General features: G+C 36.4%; 1 protein-coding gene across 1 annotated transcript in view; it reads left to right on the forward strand.

Moving 5' to 3' along the window:
- The window catches only part of ST7L (suppression of tumorigenicity 7 like), a 48,045-nt gene extending 32,226 nt beyond the window's left edge, over window positions 1-15,819 (forward strand). Inside the window, exon 15 of the mRNA XM_081322182.1 lies at window positions 15,460-15,819. Coding sequence (XP_081178308.1) covers window positions 15,460-15,555 — 96 coding nt within the window. The 3' untranslated portion in view covers window positions 15,556-15,819. The remainder of the gene's footprint in view (window positions 1-15,459) is intronic.
- The last annotated feature ends 5,647 nt before the right edge of the window (window positions 15,820-21,466 follow it).

Below are 21,466 nucleotides of genomic sequence, written 5' to 3' on the forward strand. Positions count from 1 at the left end.
GTTTACTTAAGATGTTTGTGAGGCATGCAGAAATTGAATGAAATTGAGAACTTCAGCTGCAGACCTTTACTCAGAGCTACAGACATCTAAAAATCTGATTCAGCATTGATTGTGGTTGCTCACCTCCCTTTTAAAGAAAGATTTATTAAAGATCAGATAAAAATATTAAGGTTCATTTAGGCCGTCTTAAATTAAGCAGTGTTTAATGTGTCACAATTTTTGAATTTTAAAGTTGGGAAGCTTATGCCATTTCAAATAAAGTTTTTGTAACTTAGGATTTGTTAATAATGTTTACTTCATCAGCATGAAAATATTTAGACTGTAAGCTCTCTGGGCAAGAAGAAACTTTCCATCAGTATCCCTTCCTGTTATTAGACAAATATATTATAATAAATAATTGTATCTTTTTCTCCTTGACATTCATTGCCTACTAAATAAACTTTTGGGGGGAACTGAATGGAATTTGTAATATAGTGCTATGACCTAGATGTTATTACCACAAATTCAAGTCTATATCTTCCCCAAGTAGAATATATAATGTAATAGACTGATCGATATAGTGAAGTTGGAACCATGCAGAATTTTTCTATTTTTTACTTGTATTTTCAGAATATATATTTATTGAAATTTGGAAATAAAATTCAAATTGTTTGTACAATTGGTTAAATCTGAAATTATGTACCGTTTCGTGTTCTGTTGGTAATCTTGACACTTGTTAACTTGAAGAGAGAAAAAGAGACTTTGTTGCACCTGTCATCCAACTCCAACTCATTGCATCGCTTTAGACTCAACTTTTTGGTAGATTCAGAGTTTCATTTATATTTAATTTCTAAAACTGCTGTCCCAACTATATCCAAACCAGTGAGAAATAGTGGACTTCAATGAGTTTTTAAATAAGAGCCCCCCATAAAAGGATTGAACTAACTAGGAAAATAGAATTAGTATTCCGAACTATGAACATCCTGCATAATCTTGAATCTGGTGGCAGGAAAATCACTTTAATTTAAAAGAAACAAGAAAATATTGTTGTAAGTATCTAATAATGAATTTTATGTCCTTAGATTATATTGATAGACTTGGACTTGTCCTCGAGTTATTTCCCTTTAATAAAATTCAAAATTATCTTTCATGATATCCATTTTATGGCACCAACTTGAATCTAAAATAGTACATATTATTGTTAGTAAAATAATATACAATTCACTCTAGTAGTGTTTAGTTTCTGTTCCATGATGGGTTTTGATGACATTAAATGGTAATTTTTATTAAAAATTCACCCCCTAAGCATACTTTAATTATCATACAAATTGAAGAATTTCATATTAGTAAATGGTACCATAAAATAAAACATAAAATTAACAAAAAGGAACTAGGTGGAGATATAAGCTAAAAAAAGAAAGAAAGAATGGGTCCCTCAGCAAGTAGTCAGATAATGTAATGAATAAAGTGTTGAAACTGAACAGAAGTGCTAGTTTATGAATCAAAGTCTCATGTAATCAGTATTTTATTTTAATTAGGCATTGCTAATATACGTTTGTATGATAAATAGCACCAAATTTAAAAAGTATTGTAGGAAAATGTTGATTTGTTGATGGGAAGAAAGAGCAAAAAGATTTTATCAGTCAAATCGTAAAATAAGATAAAATGTTACATTAACAAGCAACAAATAATTGCTTATTTGCTTTCTTCCACTTGTGTGTTCTTCCACAAGTCTGCTCCAGAGGGCGCCCCCAACTTTAAAAATTAGTTCAGTATTATGTTCATCCATTAAATTAATGGATGGGTACAATCAGTACTTTTAACAAATAGCATATTTTATTTATTTATTTATTTTAATTCCATTTATATCCCGCCCTTCTCCGAAGACTCAGGGCGGCTTACAAGCTTAGCAGTAGCCTTCATTCTATGTATATACCTGCTTATTAGGGCTTTTACACACACCCCAAGCGGCATTATTACAAAGTCAGCTTATTGCCCCCAACAATCTGGGTTCTATACTAATAATGATAATTATTAGTATAGAAAGCTTGAAGCTTGAAGTGATTTATGTTTGCTTTTAGATAGCTTATTTTATATGTGAATGACATTCAAAGTTCTACTTGTTAAACAAGCTTTTTCAGTGAAATTGATGCTTTTAAAACATCACTGAACAATGTTTGAACTGGCAAAAGAGACAGCAGGAAGGCCTCTTTGAAATTTCTATTTAATTTCAGTTTTATCATCTCCCATGTTTTTTATAATTATAACAAAGTGATTTGTTATAAAATGGAAGGGAATTAGTCATCTTCTTTCCCCTTCTTTAAATTAGTTTTCAGTAAAGAAAAATGATTCAATGAGGTCCTATGCATACAGACTTAGAATTAAAAGCAGTTAACTTCTGGATGAATTTTAGGATTGCAGCTTTCATTTTTAACATGTAAACTGATTTAATTCATTTGTCCTGCTCACTGTGACACTGGAGTCTTGCTCTGGAATTGGAAAATCATGTGTGATTAGTACTGCTGTCATTTCATTGAAGTAATGACTTTTGTTGTTATCTAGACATATTTAACATTTCTGAGAAAAGAACATACTTTATTATTTATAATTACTTAATCACCACCACCTGTATGAAAGAAAAGGACTGTGAGCTTCCCTTACTTGCCTCAGATCCTGCCCATCTAGCAATTTGAAAGCATGCAAATGCGAATAGAAAAATAGGTACCATTTTGGAGGGAAGGTAACAGCATTCTATGGGCCTCAGCATATAATTATGCTGGCCATATGACCATGGAAATGTCTTTGGACAAGCTGGCTACTTCAGCTAAGAAATGGAGATGAGCACGCCTTCCCCTCTGACATGACTGGACGGGAAACCTTTACTTTTACACTTTAAAAAATATTTAATTCTGGGTTAATTGATACAGTGTAGGCTTTTCATTGTCTATTCAGAAGTAAGGGTAATTACAGTTTAAAAATACTAAGTCTGATAAGGCTATGGATACAATTTCTCATGATTAGTGGATCTATATAAAATAAATTACATCACTGAAGCTATAAGAAATGCATCTTAATGTGATTCTATGTGTATCTTTAACAAAATATTTACTAAATTCTAGTGTTTTATAGAAAAAATATATTTAGCAAAAAAAGGGCGGGGGAACTCATCAAATTTGCAGATGATGCCAAACTGGCAAGAGTAGCCAACAGCCCAGAAGACAAACTCAGGATACCAAAAGATCTGGACAAATTTGAACAATGGGCCCTATCCAACAAAATGAGTTTCAGTGTGGAGGAAAGCAAAATTTTGCATTTAGGTAGGAAAAATCAAAGGTACAAGTACAGATTGGGCAATACCTGGCTTAAAAACAGTAACTGTGAGAGGGACCTTGGAGTCCTACTGGACACTTAACCATGAGCCAGCAGTGTGCAGTAGCAGCCAAAAAAGCTAATACAATCCTGGGTTGTATAAACAGGCATAGAATCAAGATCACGAGAGGTATTAGTACCACTTTATAAACCCTAGTAAGACCACACCTGGAATACTGCAGCCAATCTTGGTCACCATATCACAAAAAAGATGTTGAGAGTTTGGAAAAAATTCAGAGAAGAGCAACTAAGATGATCAAAGGCCTGGAGACTAAAACATATGAAGAATGGCTGCAGGACTTGGGTTTGGCTAGTCTAAAGAAAAGAAGAAATAGGGGAGACATGATAGCAGTATTCCAGTATTTGAGGGGCTGCCACAAAGAAGAGGGGGTAACGTTATTCACCGAAGCACCAGAGGGCAGGATAAGAAACTGGGTGGAAACTGATCAAAGAGAGAAGCGACCTGGAATTAAAGAGAAACTTCCTGACAGTGAGGACAATTAAACAGTGGAATAGCTTGCCCCCAGAAATCGGCGCTCCATCACTGGAGATTTTTAAAAAGAGACTAGACAGTGACTTATCTGAGATGGTATAGGTTCTCCTGCTTGAGCAGAGGGCTGGACTAGAAGACCTTCAAGGTCCCTTCAAGTTCTATTCAAAATCAGTAAACATTAAAATAACCCAGTCATAACCTATTGTATCACTTTGCCGCTAGATATTGATTGTTTTGGGTGGAAGAAATTAAGTGGAATGGAAAAAATAATGGAATATCATGGGTGGTATATTGAATAGGTATTGGAGAGTCTTAATAATCTTGTCTTTTAGCAAGACTCTTTTAAACATATATAGACATTTCCATGAGGTTAACATTATTTAACTGGAATAAAATCTTATAAATTGGCATTTTATCTAATTTTCTCATGTCATTTCATAATTTGGATGTCAGTTAAAATACATAGGTTGCACCTATCTTAAAATAATCCTGTGCTTTTAAGTCTCTTTAATGCCAGTTAAAATGGTGCACTGTCTTGGGAAAGTATTATGGCTATTTTGAGGCTATGAGGAGACCTAGAATCACAGCAGTTGGTGTACTGTGTGTCTGAACTGCCTTTTGCAGTCACAAAAGTATGGTCTGTTGATAATTAACTTTTGTGATGGTGCAAAAATTAGTTTATGGACTTAGTGTTTTAGATCAAATCTTTGAAATGTGCCCCAAAGGCACTGCTATTTGTAAGAGGTGTGCTAAAAAGGTGTTCCTTTTGGTATAGTGCGTTACTAGGCTTCACATAATTCTGTTTACCCTGATGTTATAGATTGAATCCATTCATTTTCCAATCTTCTAAAAGGTTAAGGTTGGTTTTGTCTTTACGCATTTTAAATGTAGAAGATCTTGAGCAGTTGAATAACTGTTGTTGGAGCTATGTTGAACTTTTAACACACACTGGGAGTTATTTAAAAAGATCCAGCTAGACATTTTTAATCTCTGAAGCGAAATTAAATATTAAGACAACCATGGATGATTGATTGATTGATTGATTGATTGATTGATTGATTGATTGATTTGTAAATAAATAAAATGTATAGGGCCACCCATCTTAAGCAACTCTGCTTAAGCAAAAACATAGTGGCTTACAACAACCATAAAACTAATAAACAAAAATCATAAAAACAAACAAAAACCCTGCACTGTAATTGTCCCCCTTGGGACATCCCGTACCTTGCTCAGCCTTTTTTTTTTTTGCTTCCTTATTTATTTTCATGCTATGGCCTGTGTTTCATATAAAACAGATTTAATATGGATTCCAGATTACGGTATTTGGCTATTGACCTGGACATTAAATAGACTTTATAATTCATAAAAGTGAGCTTGCGCCCCCCCCCCCCGCCCCCCAATTATTAGATAAAAACTGTTCTGGTTGAATGTGATGAATTTGATTGCTGCCCATTTTCCAAGAAATGAAATGTGGCTTTTAGCCACCAACCTAATTCCCAGTGTACTAGAATGTTTGTGAACTGTTTTGAATTTTCAATATTTCTGTCTAAATATGACCTAAAACATGATCTGTTGTCCACATGTCCTAAAATTAAATAAATAAAGCCTAATTAAACAAAGACATTATACTTGTTCATTGTTTTATTGAGGAAAATGATCCAAAACTGAATAATTGTGTGTGGCAAAAGTATGTGGACCTTTGCTTTCAGTAACTGACGTGACCCCCTGGGCTGCAACTAAACATTTCTGACAACTGATAATCAGTTCTAAATGTTAGCCCATTCCTCCTTACAGAACAGCTTCAATTAAGAAATCTTGGTTGGCTTCCTGATACAAACTGCTTGCTTCAGGTCCTTCCACAAGGATTTACTGTATATACTTGAGTATAAGCCGAATTTTTCAGCCCACTTTTTGGGCTGAAAAATTCCACTTCGGCTTATACTCCAGTCAACAAAAAAACTTACCGAGGACTTGTGCGCGGCCGAGGCTTTGGTGCTTCCGGGATCGCGCGCACCTCTCCCAAGCCACCGCCGTCCGGAGACCTGCCAAAGTTTGGGGAGGTGCGCGCGCACCTCCCCAAACCTCCCCAAACGTCGGCAGGTCTCCGGACCTCCGCGCCCTGCCTGCCTGCTTCTTTCCGCAGCGGAAAGAAGCAGGCAGGCAGGGCGCGGAGGAACGGAGACCTGCCGACGTTTGGGGAGGTTTGGGCGCCTCCCCAAACCTCCCCAAACGTCGCCGGGTCTCCGTTCCTCCGCGCCCTGCCTGCCTGCTTCTTTCCGCTGCGGAAAGAAGCAGGCAGGCAGGGCGCGGAGGAACGGAGACCTGCCGACGTTTGGGGAGGTTTGGGCGCCTCCCCAAACGTCGCCGGGTCTCCGTTCCTCCGTGCCCTGCCTGCCTGCTTCTTTCCGCTGCGGAAAGAAGCAGGCAGGCAGGGCGCAGAGGTCCGGAGACCTGCCGACGTTTGGGGAGGTTTGGGGAGGTGCGCGCGCACCTCCCCAAACCTCCCCAAACTTCGGCAGGTCTCCGGACGGCGGCGGCTTGGGAGAGGTGCGCGCGATCCTGGAAGCACTGAAGCAAGTCCTCGGTAAGCTCCGGGCGGTCACTTGCTTCGCGTCTCCTGAGGGAAGGGGGGGCGACTGGAGCGGGCGTGTTTCCTCGCCTGCTGGGCGCCGCGATTTGCCCAGGGAACGCGCGGGCCCCAAATGGCAGCGTGGAGCGAGGAAGCGGACAGCCAGGGCTTCCCCGAGAGCCGCGGCCACACAGGGTATTCCTGTGTATTCAGGCTTGCAAAATGGCGGATCGAGCCTCTGCTGGCGGCAGAGGCTTGCAGAACGGCGGATCGGCTTATACTCGAGTCAACAACTTTTTCCAGTTTTTGGGGGTGAAATTGGGGGTCTCGGCTTATACTCAAGTATATACGGTAATTTCTAGAATTAAGGTCAGGACTTTGACTTGACCACTCCCAAACATTAACTTTCTTCTGCTTTAACCATTTGTTGGTTGTATGGCTCGCATACTTTTGCCACACTTAAATGTGTAGCTTGGATCATTTTCTTTAATAAATAAATGAACAAGTATAATGTTTTTGACTTTTTTGTTTAATTGCATGGTTTAGGCTATATTTATATAAAAATACTGAAAATTCAAGAGAGTTCATAAACTTTGAGACATCACTATAGATTCATGGCTGACGGAATTTGAATTCAATGGTATGTATGCTAGAACAATTTGATCATTGCAGACACAATTTCCCTCAAGGTTGTGTGTGAAAGAAACTCATAAGATTTTGTCTCTGTTTCTAAATTTTAAAGGTTGGTACATACTCAGTCTGTTCCAAGTTGCTCATGAATACAAATTGTATTAAAACAGTTGCCACTATGTCTCTTAGTTTAAAAACATTTTAAGTGGACATATTAGATAATCTCAGTTAGCTAATCAGTACCGTTATGGTGTATAATCTTATAAAAGAACAAAACTTAATAATATTTATTTAGTGGAATAGCAATGGTTTCAATGTTTTTACTGGGTCATATTTCCTTTGTTTCCTATACAGTTAGATTGCCAGACAAAACTGTAGCCAAACTGCAAAAACTTGTTGAGAAGCCAGAACCCACAGAGAATCTTTTAATAGCTGTAGTGTATGCACAATGGAATATGACAGCAAATAGCCCAGATTTGGCAGAGTCGCTCAGTGGAACTGAATGGAGTCCAGTGGGGTACAGAAATGTTGGCCAACTTTTGTTTCAGCTGGAAAGGGCTTTAGATTTTGAAGTTCTGCCTTCCAGAAGCTTTGGATGCCCCACTGGGAAGTAGGGTTACTATAACTGAACGGCATAGTTGTTTAATATGAAGAGGGAAAAACCAGTAGTGTGTCTTAGAGTTCTGTATTACAAAACAAGTGAATCTGCAGTAGATTTATATGCTATGAAAATCTATACATGGAATACTGTCTTTGTACAACAGTCTTCATCTTAATGTAGCCTTATTATAGATGCAAGTAGGATGAAACAGTTAAGGACCATCTGATATCTTTTTCCTTTCATCTTAGATGGTACTTCCTAAGAGCTGAAGTAACAGGGGTAGCTTTATTACAAAGCAATGCAAAACAGTTATTGATGACTGTTTCCAAGGTATGGAACATTTTCCTGTTGATAACTTGCATTTGCTTACGTTTAATTTTAAGAACCATCCCTAGTCTTGAATGCTAAGGGAAATGGATTTCTTTTATCCTATGAAATTTGCAGTCAATTAAAGTTAAGACTAAGAAGTAAAATCCATTATTTTGAGTAGTTTTAGGGTTGGTATAAGCCACAGGTTCATGAGAGAAATCAATTATAAAACTGTAAATTTGCTTTGATTGATAAATGTAGCTTTCAGTGACATTGTTCCTCTGGTTTACTTTATAAAGATTTTACCCACATCACAAATTAGAAAAATATAATTGTGTTTGGATTTTAGTGTTAGTATAGTATAATATGACTCTTAAACACCAAGGAATTTTATTTTGTGCAGCATGCTTTAAATGGCTGGCTGTTCTAATGCACTTTTTAAAACCTAGTGTGAAGAGATCAGTGACAGTGTGTGTGTGTGTGTGTGTGTGTGTGTGTGTTTATATATATATATGTGTGTGTGTGTGTGTGTGTGTGTAAATTATTCAAATTGCTAATAAAGAATTTGGGAGGCTGAGATGATCATTTTGAACTTCTTATGTTCTCATCAGTCAGTCATACCCTTTTATCTGAGATTCGAACCTGGGCTGATTATATATTAGGCAGTTGTTTTAACTTCCTGAGCCACAGGTTCTTTCTCTCTTTTATTAGCTAGAAGGCAAGGGAAATATGTGTTAAGTATTTGTCAAGGCTTTTTGAATGCACCTTGCTACTTAACTCTTTTTTGAATCTCAGATAAAAGGGTATGACTGACTGATGAGAACATAAGAAGTTCGAAATGATCATCTCAGCCTCCCAAATTCTTTATTAGCAATTTGAATAATTTACACAAATAATGAGCTGTCATAAGTTGACTATATCCTGTGGATAAGCCTTGGGTCAGGCCAAAGCAGGAAAGAAAGAGTTAATTAGCAAGGTGCATTCAAAAAGCCTTGACAAATACTTAACACACACACACACACACACACATATATATATATATATATATATATATATATATATATATATATATATATATATATATATATATATATATATATATATATATATATATATATGAGAGAGAGAGAGAGAGAGAGAGGGGCTTTTCAGTTCCTGTACCTTATTCAGGTTATTATTAAGTAATCTGAAGATTTATCAAGTAAAACATTTGTTTTTGTTGTGTTCTTGTGTGCAAAGAGCTTCAAATTAACTAATTAATCCTTATACAGCCTTTAATATAGTTCAGTCTTCAGTATATACAAGATTTAAATTGCTGTCACTCTCAGGCATTATCCTACTTCAGCTCACTGACCACTGTAATTTATTTGTAGGTACTTCTTGTTTTGTTTTCACAAATTAAAATTATGCTCAGTTAAAACTTGTCCAAATTTGTCTTTAATGCTAACTTGATTTCAGCTGAATTGGGACCTTTTCCATGCACACACTTTTAAATAGTATTCAGATGATTGGTACTATGAGATGTGACTATGTTTTTCCATAAAAGCAGAAAGTACAAAATGTATGGCCTGAGAATTGTGTCTCCATCTTTTTCTTCATTCCTCCTGAAAATCAGTTCTTTTTATGTCTGTTTTATACAATTTGCCTAACTGCCTTTTTTAAAGAATTAAATATGATGTGTTACTCTATTGCTTGGAGCTTAGCATCTAGTTCCTCTATCTTCAATGAAAGAGCACATTTTAAAGTACATTCACCCAATAAACTCATAATTATAAGGGCTTGCTGATTAGATGAATTTGTTATAGAAATATTTAGTATAAAATGTTATAAAAGTAAAAAGTTGAGGTTACATGTTGTTACCTTATTCTACTGCGCCAAAAAGAGTCGGAAGTCAATGCTTTTCTTTTTTCCCTTTTACCCCAGATTTTTCCCTCTTCCCCTTCTTCTCTCTTACTTCCCTATTTTCATTTTTCTTTGTATTTTTGTATTTTATATTTTTATAAACTAATAAAATTTGTGGCAAAACTAAACTTATTATTGTCTGAATAAACCATATTTTAGTGATGTAAACATAATTAAAGTCTAACATGACTGAAGTGGTTCATGAATATGCAAACAAATGTATAACATTTATAATAGATAAGGAAACAATCTATTTTTAAAGGATAATAAAAGTAAATATTACTTCTAAATTTCCCAAAATTTCTATTAAATAAATGAATTTCCCCCCCCCCCACTGCTTGGAGCTGCTAAATAACAGCTAATTATCTGATGAAGCATATTGTTACATATTTTTGTAAGATTTCAGTAATGTACAGGTAGTGCTCAACTTACAACCACAATTGAGCCCAAAACTTCTGTTGCCTAACGAAACATTTGTTAAGTGAATTTTGTCCCAATCTTTCTTGCCACAGTTGTTAAGTGGATCACTGCAGTTCTTAAGTCAGTAACACAGTAGTTAAGTGAATTTGGCTTCCCCATTGATTTTGCTTATATGAAAATCGCAAAAGTTGACTTCATGACCTTGGGACACTGGAACCATTGTAAATATGAGTCAGTTGCCCAGCATCTGAATTTTGATCACGTCACCATGGGGGCACTTCAAAGGTCGTAAATGTGAAAAACGGTCATAAGTCACTTACTTTGGTCACTAAACAAACAGTTGTAAGTCAGGGACTACCTGTATTAACAATTTATTCTTTTGTTAATATACCGTATTTTCCGGCGTATAAGACGACTGGGCGTATAAGACGACCCCCCAACTTTTGAGATGATTTTCAAGATTTTTCGTCTTATATGCCAGAAAATCAGCGAGCCCGGGAAGGCACGCCCTCCCCTCTCACTGTGGAGGAAGCAGGGCAGGCTGGCATCTGGCGGGAGCTGGCAGGGCAGTCCTGCGCACGTGCGCACTCCCCAGCTGCTCCTTAGCAGCTGGGGAGTTCGCGTGCGTGCAGGACTTCCCTGCCGGCTCCCGCCCGACGCTCTTCCCTCTTGAGGCAGCATCGCTCCCCGGCTCCTAAGGAGTCCTCGGGGATGCTGCCTCAAGAGGGAAGAGCGTCGGGCGGGAGCCGGCAGGGAAGTCCTGCACACGTGCTGCTCCTTAGCAGCTGGGGAGTGCGCGCGTGTGCAGGACTGCCCTGCTGGCTCCCGCCAGACGCCAGCCTGCCCTGCTTCCTCCACAGTGAGAGGGGAGGGCATGCCTTCCCGGGCTCGCTGATTTTCCGGCGTATAAGATGACTGGGCGTATAAGACGACCCCCCAACTTTTGAGGTGATTTTCATGGGTTAAAAAGTCGTCTTATACGCCGGAAAATACAGTAGCATTGTTTTGCATATTTACCTTGTGTAACTGGATTTTTTTTAAAAAAACCACCTCTCTCATTTCTTTGATTTTTCAAAAATTGATGTGATTGCAATTGTATCCAATCCAAAGAAAAAGAAGGATCCACTATTCTTTCAGCTTGCAGTTGAACAGAATAGCTTTATAATAGTTCCTGACCAGAATTGTGCACATTTGTAAATTGAGCATATAGATTTCATATAGAAATCCATAAAATTTCTAATTATATTAGAAAAAATAAAATGTATGAAAAATACTAACACGTTAAAATTAAACATTTCAAACTAAATCATTAAATTGTAAAAATATTTTACAATGTTATCAAAAAACCGTACTCAGAGTAATATAAAATAATATAGGGTAAAACTAACAGATACTCGAATACAAGTGCCAGATTACATATTTTGTTTGTGGTTAGATTGAATAATGGTTATTGTGTTCCAATCATTCAGTATCCAATTGTATTAAATAATAATCCAATTGAAACAAAATTTGGCAACTTTAAAGGTAGATCACTATTACAATTTGCAAGAAGAAATTAAATGTAGCATGTATTCTACTGGGGAATGTGCTTGGAAATAAAGTAAAATGCAAGTGACAAATTTCTTCATAAAATTAGTAACACAGCAGTACATGGCTCATAGTTTCAGTTGATCCCAAATGACAGGGACAGACCCTCCCTCTGAGATGAATACATTATTTCCCAGGAAGGATGAAGACATGCTAAAATATCCTAGGGCAAAGACCCTACAATAATTTGCAGTAGCAAGATTGTTTTAATATTTAGCCAGGGCAAAAGGTTTATTTTAGTCCCTCATCTTAAAAAAGAAAGTTAAAAAAAGAAAGTTCCTAGCACTATCTCTGTGCAAATCTATTATTTGCTATTTGGCAATTTCTTTCGCTTTGGAAAAACCCAAAGAATGCAGAGCTGTTATAGATAAGCCAATATTTTGTAATTTTATCTCCAAGGTGGTCTTCCAAGTTGAGTAAAAATTATCTAATAGCATCAGTAGGTTTGGGCCCTCAGGGAAGAATGTTAGTTTAAGCCAAAGATTGATTTTACGTATTCAAGCTCAGGCTATGATTGAATTGAGATCTACCTTCAAAGTGGTACTGGGACCAAAAAGGGATCCTAAAGATCTTCAACATCTTAGATCAAACTCCAAGAGAGAAAAGTTCTTGGGGATACAGGCCCACATTCTGCCTTGGCTTGAAACTTTCTAATTATAGAGGGGATATAAAAGCCACCATTTTTGAAAACTAAACCTGAGAATGAAAGCTACACACTTCAGGATGAACTTCATTGCATGCATATTCTATGCCTCACTCCCCTCCAATCAGAAGGCCTATAAAACAGCATCTAGAAATCCAAAATTTTTAGCTTGTAGTATTTCATATTCATTTATCCGTGAGCTATATTTTATTAAGTGCTACTGTTTTAGAGAAGACTTGGTCTTTAGTTTATTTAGAGTGAACTTTTCTTCAGCATCATAGAAACCAAAAGACCTGGAGATCTTTTCTAAGTGCCATAAATAAGATTGGAAGAATGGCTGCCTCATCTGCATATAACAAAATAGAATTCTATTATGCCAAGATGTTTATTACCTACTTAACTTAAATTATAATCATGTAATAATTTGTTGTATTGCTTTCCAACTTTTTTTTTAAAAAAATAGTTGAATAGAATATAATTTCAGAAAATTTAAGATACTATAGACTAATAAATATTCAGTTTGTTATATTTTATTTTTAAAAATGTTATCTTAGATAAAAAAACAACAGTTTATTTCCAGATTGTTGTACTGATTCATTTGACTGATATATCTATTTAATGACATATCAGATTAATTTCCATTACAATTCTTTTATTTCAATTTTTCTAAGAAGCCAGCATGGTTTTTCTTGTATACCAATGCTACGTGTTGTAAACTGTGGAAAGATGTACAATACTTCTGCCTCAGTTCTAATGACTTTATATGTGTAATTATCAAACTCTAGGATCCGTTTCTTGTAGCATTTCAGGCTGTCAGTCTTAACTACCAAAATAACTGTGCCTAATTTAACTAATGAAAAACTAAAGACAAAAGTACATTAGAACAATTGTATTGCTGTGTAGACTCTGTTTTCCATCCCATAACATTTAAATTGAGCTCGCATTTGATCCAAGGGCCCAGGACACATATGTGAATTCTGAGGCTTTCAGCAGAAAATGCTTTCAGTGGGGGAAAAGTATCTTTTCTAACCTATTAAACTGAGTGTTTCCTTACACTGATTTCTGTTTTTGAGTGTTATTCCATGTCGTATTGGAATTGTTTCTTGCAGGGATCATCCTAGTGCCATGATCACTCTCACATCCATACACATTGGGAAATGCTTGGAATAAAGTACACTTGAAATACCTCTTTTTATATAGTAAAAAACACCATGTCCTGCTTGAGACCTCCTTGCTTGTTTCAGAAGCTGCTCTTGAAACTGCTGTGTAGAATTGGGGGGGGAAAACAGGTGGTTGCTTTACTAATTTTTGCTTTCCTCAGTTTCTCAACTACTCCATTGCAGGAACATCCAGAGTTACTTCCTGAATTTTCTATAGGTATAGCTATACCAGTTGTAATCCCAGGGCTTTTATTATTGTGGAAGTTTTTAATGCTGGTAAGAATCAGAAGGAATCAATTCATAGCTAGCGTAATCTGCATTAGTATTTTGTATTGCCGTCTGTTGTTGCTAGGAGGAACTCTTCAGTTTCTTTAGTGTCACAGTCTTACAGAATTGTGTTGATTTCTTTTTTTCCACTTGCCATAACATGTATGAAATAGTTTTCCGAAAAGAAATTTCAAGTTTTCCTCAAAGTGTTCTTTTTAAATAAGATTGGTTTTATACTAAATTGTCACCCAGTTGCCATTTAATCTGTTTGGTTCAACACATACTCTTTTAAAAATCTGGATTCTATTTAGATCTAAAATAGATAGTAATCCTTGAATCTCAAAAAAAAACCCAGCCCTTTTAATTGTATGATCTGATTTTAGAACTGGAATAAATATCTTTACTGTTTTGTTAAGACTCATTAAGTGACATTGAAGACTTAAGCTGTTCCACAGCTGCTGAATATCTTAGATTTATAAACATTAGAAGCTTTTGCTTATCTACAAGAAATGTATATGGCTTAAAATGTGTAATGAACCAATTCTATATTTAAACCATCTGAAGTAGAGCTCCATAAATTCCATGTATCTTTATAAATTTTATGTTAATTTATTTTATTGGTGTGAGAGAAGAATGGCATCCATAGGTTGATAATTTTTTATTCATTTCGGTGCATAATTTCTGAAACATGAAGAGTTGTAGCATGTTGATAGTGTCGTGAAATCGTTATGTCAGCTTTTTAAAAAAAATTCTGCATCAAAGCCTTACAGATAATATGTCCATGTTAGCGTGACTTTTTGCTATGTTAACTTTCTGGATTAATTTTATGATGTATGAACTACTAAATGCCTCAGATTGCTGACAGCAGTCATGATTGGAAAAAATGAGATTAATAAATGATGGCTGAATAAATTCATAGAATCTACCGTTCTTAAACTACTTGGCTTTTTTATAACAGTTTTAACAGTTAGGCTAAAAATCAAGATCACTATTATTACTGTTTCATGAAATGTCTATGTCTAATAAGGATAGTTTTGAAGTAATGAAACTGATATAATTACTTTAAGGGAAACAACCCTAACATTCTGAATATGCCATAATTTCATACAAACCTGTATTTAAAATATTTTTATCCTACTATTCCGTAAACATTGATTAAATATTCCTGTTTGTTGGAACATTTTGGGAGCTTGTCTCATCATTTTTAAATCTTTATTTTTAAAGTACCAGCTGCTCCATTTCTCCACATTTATTGGATTGTATGTTTCAAACTAAAATTTTAAGTTTTACACAAATATTTATAGTCTTGTTTAAAAAAAATGAAAAGGAGATAATTTTTCTCTGCCAGGCACTGTCCCAAGTTTATTATGGTGTGATACCTAGACTATTTCCCATTCTCAGTGAAGTCTAATATAGGCTGGAAAATATTTCCTGTTTTTTCTTCAGAGGCCGAAGTTTGGGGTAACGTACATCTGAAGAGCTCTCTTAACTTCAGCACCATTTTTTATTACAGCTTTTTCTTTCTTTCAGTTTTTTGGAACTCTTTTGTCACCTTTGAGCTTCTTGATGGAGAAGATTGAACGCCTCATGCCTTCTGGTCTCTGGCATCAGCTGACCCAAATCTGAACACATCTCAGTTCACATGAACTTTAACATCAGCGCCTCTTGATTACAAAAGCATTGGCAACTAAGAGTGTGAAAGAAGACTCACTTAGCTTTGTTTTACAGGCTGTTAAACATTTTCTGTACTCTTTCGTAAGCCTAAAATATTGTAGATTTAAAATCCACAATTCAATGTCTGGGTGGGTGGATGGGTGGAGAGAGGATTGTTGTACTTAAGGCTACTGCTTTCTCTCTCAGAAATTCCAGAAAGCAATAAATCTGATAGATCCTATGTTGAAATTTCCTTCTGAAGTGGAGATATGCTTACTTATGTTTATTAGCCAAGAATCTAACCCGCAGGGCTTGTGTTACTGACCACTTGCCAAGATGCACGGCCCAGTAGGGGGCCCACTGCCAGTACATCAAGTCTCCTGCTTCTTTCTGTTGCTGCATGTTCACTTGTTTACTCCTAAGGAAGGGAGCAGTTAACAGAAAAACAAGAAGAAAGAACTATAGCCTGCACTTGCTTTACTCTCTCTCTCTCCTGATCTAAGGCAGCAAGATGAAGAAAAGGGACCAAGAAGTACCATAGAGATGCATTGCTAATGCTAGTCTTGAAAGCAAGATAATTCTGCTGAAACTTGGTTCTGAACCATTCTTAATTATGAGGATCTTCCAACTGGTCACTACATATTGTGTTTTCTGAAGATTATCTGAATTACAGTTAACTTGGATTTATTTAATTCTGGGTAGCAAACAGTAAATTAAAATTAACAATAAAATCACAAAGGGAATAATACACACACACACACACGCACATATATGTCATGCCTAGGCCACAAACAAATTGAAGCCAAGTTATATAATTCATTGCACAAGGCCATTAGTATTGGGGCCATCAATGTCTCAGGAATATGCTGTTCCACAGGGCATGCACAGTGAGTGACATAGAAAGCATGCCCCTAGTTCTTTAGGTTAAGAAAGAATATAAATTATACTTTGGACAGGATCATGTATTAAGTATAAGTAAATACATAGCCTGTGCAGCCTAGTCATTTTATTAAAAGTTTAATTAGTTGCTATGTGTCCCATCTCCCCCATTTCACTGGCCTAAGCAAGTAGCAGTTCTTAGCCAACCATTGCCCATTACAAAAGCTAAGCAGGATTGGCCCTGGCTTACATTTGGATGAAAGACTACCTGGCAGTTCTGAAACTGTTGGCCAGATTAGGAAGTTTAAAAAAGTCCTGAAAGAAAGCAATGGCAAACCATTTCTATACAGCGATCCTTAAAAGTTTATGAGCCCTTGTAAATTTTCAATATTTCTCTATAAATGTGACCTAAAATGTGATCTGTCAGTTGTTTAGAACTGTATAAAGTGAAAACCAATTAAATGAGTCTAAAACATAACTTTTCATTTATTTGCTGAGGAAAGGATACAAAGCTACGTATTTGTCACAAAATGTATGTGAATTTTGCTTTCAGTAATTGCTAATGTTTTGGAGTGGCCAACTTAAAAGTCCTGCCCTTAATCCTAAAGAAATGTGGAAGGACTTCAAGTAAGCAGGTCATGTGAGGAAGTCCACCAACATCCCTTAGTTTGAAGATACTTTGTAAAGAAGAATGCATTAAAATTTCTTACACACAAATCTGTAGGACTGATCATCATTTTCATTACTGAAAATGTTTAATTGCAGTTATTGCTGCCCAGTGGGGGCATGCCAGTGATTGAAAGGAAAGATTCACCTACTTGCCACACACAAATATGTAGCTTTGGATCATTTTTCTCAATAAAGCAATGAACAAATGTTTTTAACTCATTTATTTAATTGGCACTGATTATCCAGAAATACTGAAAATTCAAGAGTTTGCAAACATTTAAACACTAACTCTGCCAAGATAACTGCTTGACTCAAGGGTGTTTTTACTTCTTTATTGTTCATCAAGCAATAAATCAGAATTTAATAAGTGGATTAGTCACTTGCACTTGTTTCTTAAATTGCTCAACCATTTGTAGAGCTTGATGGAGACTGATACCTTAGGAGGAGTTTCTCCTAACATCAATAGGCAAAATTGATTTTTATCCTTGACCTTTGACTATCCTGAATCATTTATAAAGCTCAGTTTATCCCTTCCCCTCTCTCCCATCTTCTGTCTTCGTTTTGAACAGCAACTATATGAAGGAAAGTGGGAGAACTAAATGTTTGAGTAATAGCATTGTATTGGATGACAGGTGTATTTCTCAACTGCTGTTAGACATTATTAAAGCATGGCTAGTCTACTTCAGATGTGTAATCACAGCATACAAGGATAGAAGAAATATAAGGCATACATTCACAGCATATAAGGATAGAAGAAGTTGCAAAAACACTTGACGTCTACATAAAATGATTGCTCTTTTTGAAGCTGTTATATTTCATAGATGTTTTGAAGATCATTTTTCTGTCTCTTACAGTATTTTCTTTCGCTGTGTTTCATAAATGTATATTGCAAGGCAGATAACGGCTTGTTATCTACAAGCCTATGATAATTTGGGAACATTACTACTTGATAAATATGTCACTTACCACTCTATCTGTAGTGGTGTTTGCATTCATTTGTGACAAGACAAGAAAGAGGAAACAGACTGCTGAATCCATGCAGCAACTAGGAGGTAAAACTCAAATGTTATCTGCCGAGTGAGCATAAGCCACAGGGGTAGTTTCTCACGGTGGTATCTCTGTGATGATTAATGGTCATGCTGTATTCATCCAATTTCACTTTGCCATCCACAGAGGCCCATAAGGTAAGCAGCATAATGCTTTTTAAAATTGAATCTTTTCCAACTTATGTGTGGGGTTATAAATGAAGCAGAGTCTCCTGTGCATCACTCCCTAAGGCTGGTTTCTCTCACTGTCTTCTCTTTGACATGAGCATATTAGAGTGGGATAAGCTTGCAAACAGGGCTGGCAATGTTCTGCAATGTCTGTTGCTATCAATAATTCTTACTCTGTCCTACTTTCATAACACAGAGACACACATTTCATCTACTAAAATATTTCCTTGTGCTGTGCCTTCAGTTACTTATGCCACTTCATATACCTATGGCATTGCCTCTAATTGCAGGTTTACTTAACACAGGTGTAAAATTCATGTTATGTTCTCCACTGATTATATGGAGTCTATTTGCTCCATGTTGGATATCTTGCTTCAATTTTGCACTCCTTGTTTTTATCTGTTAAATTTATCCTAAATTTTACTAGCCCGAAGTTATAATCATCATGGTAGTTACTAGTTGTATGAGCATTGTCACTGTTACTATTTATTTATATATTGTTTGTTTGTTCTCTCTCTCTCTTTCCTAATAGAGTTGCCAGAAGTACAGCTAGATTACTGTTACCAGACTCCTGAATGAATAGTTTGTAGAGTTTTAAAATTAAGTGTAGGTCCATAGATTGCCAAATGTGATGTGGAGGTAAAATAATGTTTTTAAATTCTCTTCAAGAAAAAAAAATGGAAAGAGACCTGTAAGTATGCAAAATTTATATATACCTTCAAGGAAAGGAGGAATTTAATAGGTACCACAGCATGGCTCTAACTGTTGGCAGACAAGATATTGTATCCTTTACTGCCTGGTAGCTTTCAGGCACGAAGAGCAACACCAAGTACATAACATTATTAAAGGTAAAGGTAAAGGTTCCCCCGCACGTGCGTGCTAGTCATTTCCGACTCTAGGGGCCGGTGCTCATCTCCGTTTCCAAGCCAAAGAGCCAGCGCTTGTCCGAGGACATCTCCGTGGTCATGTGGCCGGCATGACTGGACGCCAAAGGCGCACGGAACGCTGTTACCTTCCCACCGCAGTGGTCCCTATTTTTCTACTTGCCTTTTTACGTGCTTTCGAACTGCTAGGTTGGCAGAAGCTGGGACGAGTAACAGACGCTCACTCTGCTACGCGGCACTCGGGATTCGACCCGCCAAACTGCCAACCTTCTGATCGACAAGCTCAGCGTCCTAACCCACTGAGCCACCGCGTCCCTTACATAACATTATTATAGACTGGTTTTCAAGTAATGAAGATAAAATATTTCAGTTGCTAGATCTTCCTAAGGAAGGTTTGAACTTCCTCAACAAAGCATTTTATACAGATCAGTGGGTTAAATTACTGTCCTGGGTAATTAAAAGATAATTGCATTTTACTTCTCATATTCAAGTACATGACTTATAGTAGTTGTTGACTTACAACTGTTCATTTAGTGACCATTCAAAGTTACAATGGCACTGGAAAAAGTGACTTACGACTGTTTTTCACACTTATGACCTTTGCAGTATCCCTATGGTGACGTGTTCAAAATCCGGATGCTTGGCAACTGACATATTTATGATTATTGCAATGTCCTGGGGTCATGTGATCTCCTTTTGTAACCTGATAAGCAAAGTCAATGGGAAAGCCAGATTCACTTAACAAGTGTGTTACTGATTTAACAACTGCAGCGATTCACTTAACAACTGCAGCAAGAAAGGTTGTAAAATGGGGCAAAATTCACTTAACAAATATCTCGTTTAGCCACAAAAACTTTGGGCTCCATCATGGTCATAAGTCGAGGACTACCTGTATTATTAAAATTATACATACTAGTATAGAAGAACTCATCATTTTAAGTAATTGGCCCTACTGTCAAATTCCTCTATTTATTCCTCAAATACCTTTAAGCAACTTTTTTTGAATTCAGTTGAAATACAACTTTCTCTATCTTGAGATCAGATGAGTATAAGGAACTGGTGAGACCCAATTCTTGAAGGGTGTTTTCATATAACCCCAGTCACCTCATCTAAGTTTATTTAAGGTCATAGAATTTATATTTTTCTGGCCTAAGAAAACTAATGAAATGATAGGATTGAATCCTGAAAAATCTTAAAGCAGCTTCTGGGATCGTAAATAATGAAATCAAAATGTCATAAAATGTAGGACACCAGAAAAGAGAAAGAGCCTTATTAGTTTGAATCTGGCAAATGCTTGTCAGATTGTGGATTTATTCCGCATAGTCAAATCACAGAGGTTTTATAAGGATTAAGGTGATGCAAATACAAGCCAAACTGACACTCACAACTGTAATGCATCTTAGTTGAATGTTCATTGAGAAACTTGGCATTTTACAACTAGGGCTTTGCAAAACTTTGATTGAATCCCCCTTTAAACTGAATTTTTAAGACACTGAATAAGAATCTTAAGTATACTGCCCAGATTCACTGGGTATTCATAGATTAAGTGGACTTGCTAGGTTTGCAGAATGTGAAATATTCAAATGAGCAAAGCTGAGAGAGTGATGGGCACTGAGAGAGGCAGTGGCTCTGAGATATTGGCACAAACAATGACTCAAATAACTGGCTAATGACTTAATCACACCTGCAAATCCTCTTTGCCAGAACAATGAGTGCTACTCAACTTCACACTTTCACTAGAATGTATTCATGCAGATTTGCTGGGTAGGAAATATATTCAGATTTATTCTCCCATTTATGTTTTATACCTGTTTGTTGGAGTTTTTATCACTTCCCAAATCTATATTCCTTAAATCTCACATCTATTTATATGTCCTGTATAGTCCCTGTTATTCTCACTCTAGTCTGTCTACATTTCTTCACTTTCTCAGTTCCACTTTCATCCTTTTTCTTTTCTACTATTCACTAAAAATTAATAATAATAATTCCTTTTTAATCTCCAGATATTGTACTTCTCTGTCTCTGTTTTGTCTTACTGCATGGAGTGATCTAAGAGAATGTGTTTGCTGTTAGACTATAGAATATAACAAACTGTTTATATCATAGTGCAGTGATTCTCAACTTTGGCAACTTTAAGATGTGTGACCCAACTCCCAGAATTCCCCAGCCAGCGGGTTAAAATTGCCAAGACTGAGAAATAGTCATAATGCATTATATACGCAATAATACCTCAGTAAT

Source organism: Vipera berus, assembly GCF_964194415.1.
Source record: "Vipera berus genome assembly, chromosome: 3".
NCBI lineage: Eukaryota > Metazoa > Chordata > Lepidosauria > Squamata > Viperidae > Vipera > Vipera berus.